Below are 2,939 nucleotides of genomic sequence, written 5' to 3'. Positions count from 1 at the left end.
ACCTGTAACCCTGGGGCTGACTGCTCTTCTCTCCGGGTTCAAGGCTTTTATCCCCTTTCTCCTGCTCTTCCGGCCTGCTACTCTGGCGTCCCTGCATTGTCTCTCCTCACCTGTAAGCCTGGGGCTCAAGGCTTTTATCCCCTTCCCTGCTCTTCCGGCCTGCTATTAAATTTATGTTTAATCTATACAAATAAATTATTAAATTTATGTTTAATCTATACAATTTCCTTTTTACTTCTTTCTTTCTCCACCCCCGCTTCATCAAGACAGGAAATTAAAGTAAATCTTTAGGTGGCATTGTAGATATCTGTAGGCATCTGTTGTCCACTCAAATTTCCAGGAAGTCATTTGGAAATTATTATTCAATATAGATCCAGATGAGCATGACTCTTCAATCTCAAAACAGAATGGATTCCTGCCACACTATTAACAAGATGTATACTGTTCGTCATGTCTTGAAAGCTAATATTAATATCGGGAGACTTTTAAAACAGCAACAGAAAAAGTATGCAAATCCAATATTGGTTATTTGGATTTTAGTATTTTCTCTCACATTTCTTTCTTTAATCATGGCTGTATGTCTCATTTTCTCTGACACCATGTCTCTAAAGTTATTATTGGTCATCCACCATATATGAAGACTTAATAATCCAAAATATATGATGTGTTACTAGGTAAAAAGATTTTGATTTTTATATTAAAGTGCCTTACCTCACTAGAGGAGCGAGGTTCCATCTTCTGCATTAAGAAAAAAAAAAAAGAAAAAAAAGTTTAATTTTTATGGCTTATTTAAAATGCCAAACGATCTCTTACTTGTTCTCATTCTCTCTCTCTCTCTCTCTCTCTTTCTTTACTGGCAATTTTATGATTCTGTTTTTGCGATTGGTTAGTTGAATTAAGTTATTTTGTAAAATTCTTTTTGTTTTGTATAATATTAAGAAGCAAATCATTCCACACTTCAAAAAATTCTAGTTCTGGATTAAGATTTTTTTTACCTTAGAAATTATTTGGGTGTTTGGTTTTTAAGTATTATCACAGTTTAAAATATAGAGTGATGTATCTATAGATAAGGATCTCTGGTAGCATAGAGCCTAAGGCACTTGACTGTTAACCAGAAGGCTGGCGGTTCAAACCCACCAGCCACTCCTCGGAAGGAAGGTTGGGCAATCCTACTTCCGTACTGATACTGTTTCGGAAACCCAAGGAGGGGTCGCTATGAGTTGGGGCCGACTGGACAGCAAAGAACAACAACAACAACGTATCTATAGATTGGCTACAGAAACTTGCAATGTTTTAACATCATGATGTATTTTATTGCATTTGACTTTGTATTAATTGCTAGAGTAAAAAATATTGGAAAAATTAATGATTCTGTTAAGCAGAGGACAAAATTGAAGATCAATTTTCTTGGTAAGAATAATCATTATACAAACTCTGTTATATTTCCAATAAATTGTGATAAAAATAGTTTTCAGTATTTCTGATCCATCATTTGCTATTGAAGCCTCTGTTTTACAGTTGGATAAATTTGTTATATTTAAAGGGAAGATTAGGCAAGTTACAGAATAGACAGAAGGAAAAAAGGTGTTTAAGACTAGCAAAAAAAAAAAGAAAATCTATGTGTCCCCTGAAGAAGTTGGTTAAATTGCACATATATGTGTTATATGTTTGTATGTATGTATATTTTCAAAGAAATTCACACAACATATCTAGTTCCATTATCATCGGTTTGTAAGATGAATAAACCAAAACCAAACTCATTGCCATTGAGTCGGATCCGACTCATAGCGACCCCTCCTTGGGTTTCTGAGGCCGTATCACTGAGGAAGTAGATTGCTCCATCTTCCTTCCTTGGAGTGGCTGGTGGGTTTGAACCGCCAGCCTTCTGGTTAGCAGTCAAGTGCCTTAGGCACTAAGTTACCAGAGAATATTACTACTGTCTTCTCATGGGAAGAATATGATGCTCAGAGATGTGAACAGATTGTTTTGCATAGGTTAATGCGCACATGAATTGCTAAGTCACCATTCTGCCACACCTCCTTATTACCTGTTTCATCATCAGGGATTATGAACTACTGTAATTAAGAATAGCAAAACTCTGTCATTTGCTTGAGAATTGTTTTGTAGTGGCTTTCCTGTACTTCGGAAGGGATATGCCGTATGAGTGAAAATTGATCCCCAGTAAATTAAACATATGCAGAAGGGAATGTATGCTTATTAACCTATAACTAAGATCTTTCCAACACTATAGCGAGAGTACTTCATGAAAAATGTGTTCTTCTTTATAGCTTGTGTAGGGCAGGGTCTATGTTGTCTTTCATTTTAAGTTTAAATATCCAGGCACTAATTCTATATCCATTGTAACTCACTCCTGCCTACTTCTGTTTCTAGTAAATGTTCACTGTTACTTCAATAAGAATAAATATTCAAAAATGTCTTGTTATACTTACATGCTCTGCAAGAGCAACAGCCAAAAGGCAGGTAAAGATAAAGAACTTCATGTTTATTTAGTCCTGGAAAAAAAAAAATATAAAATCAATAATAAATTTACTTTTCTTAAAATCACTTATTCTCTCATTACTTATATTTCTGTTTGTCCTAGATAAAGGGGGAAGGGAAGTGAAAGCCTTATGAAAGTAGATATATTTTGAGAAGCACAAGAGTATGAATATGACTGTAGGAAAAACTTAACAGGAGAATGTTTATTGCCAGACCAGGACATAATAGGAAGTCTTGTTTTCTGAAATGTAGAAGGTCTAATACCAGGTTCTGAAATATGAAATGTGGAAGGTTCTTTCAGTAAGTTAGTGGGAATATTGGCTTATGTATAAATGATTAATTAATTTATTAATTTACTCACTTATCCAACAAATATTTGTTATCAAGTGCCAGGCACTACTTTAGACATGAAGATAGAGTGACAAAAAAAAAAAAAAAAA

The 2,939-nt window shown here is 34.6% G+C and overlaps 1 protein-coding gene across 1 annotated transcript in view; it reads right to left on the bottom strand.

The window, feature by feature from the left end:
- The window catches only part of LOC103198638 (alpha-S2-casein-like), a 20,122-nt gene extending 17,621 nt beyond the window's left edge, over nucleotides 1–2,501 (bottom strand). The window contains exons 1-2 of the mRNA XM_007942810.1: nucleotides 2,451–2,501; nucleotides 712–738 (exon numbers count right to left, since the gene is read on the bottom strand). Coding sequence (XP_007941001.1) covers nucleotides 712–738; nucleotides 2,451–2,501 — 78 coding nt within the window. The remainder of the gene's footprint in view (nucleotides 1–711; nucleotides 739–2,450) is intronic.
- Nucleotides 2,502–2,939: the final 438 nt, after the last annotated feature.

This window comes from Orycteropus afer, unplaced genomic scaffold, assembly GCF_000298275.1.
Source record: "Orycteropus afer afer isolate SDZICR_OR568_19922 unplaced genomic scaffold, OryAfe1.0 scaffold00098, whole genome shotgun sequence".
In the NCBI taxonomy this organism is placed as follows: Eukaryota; Metazoa; Chordata; class Mammalia; order Tubulidentata; family Orycteropodidae; genus Orycteropus; species Orycteropus afer.
This window is presented reverse-complemented; position numbering and strand designations above follow the sequence as displayed.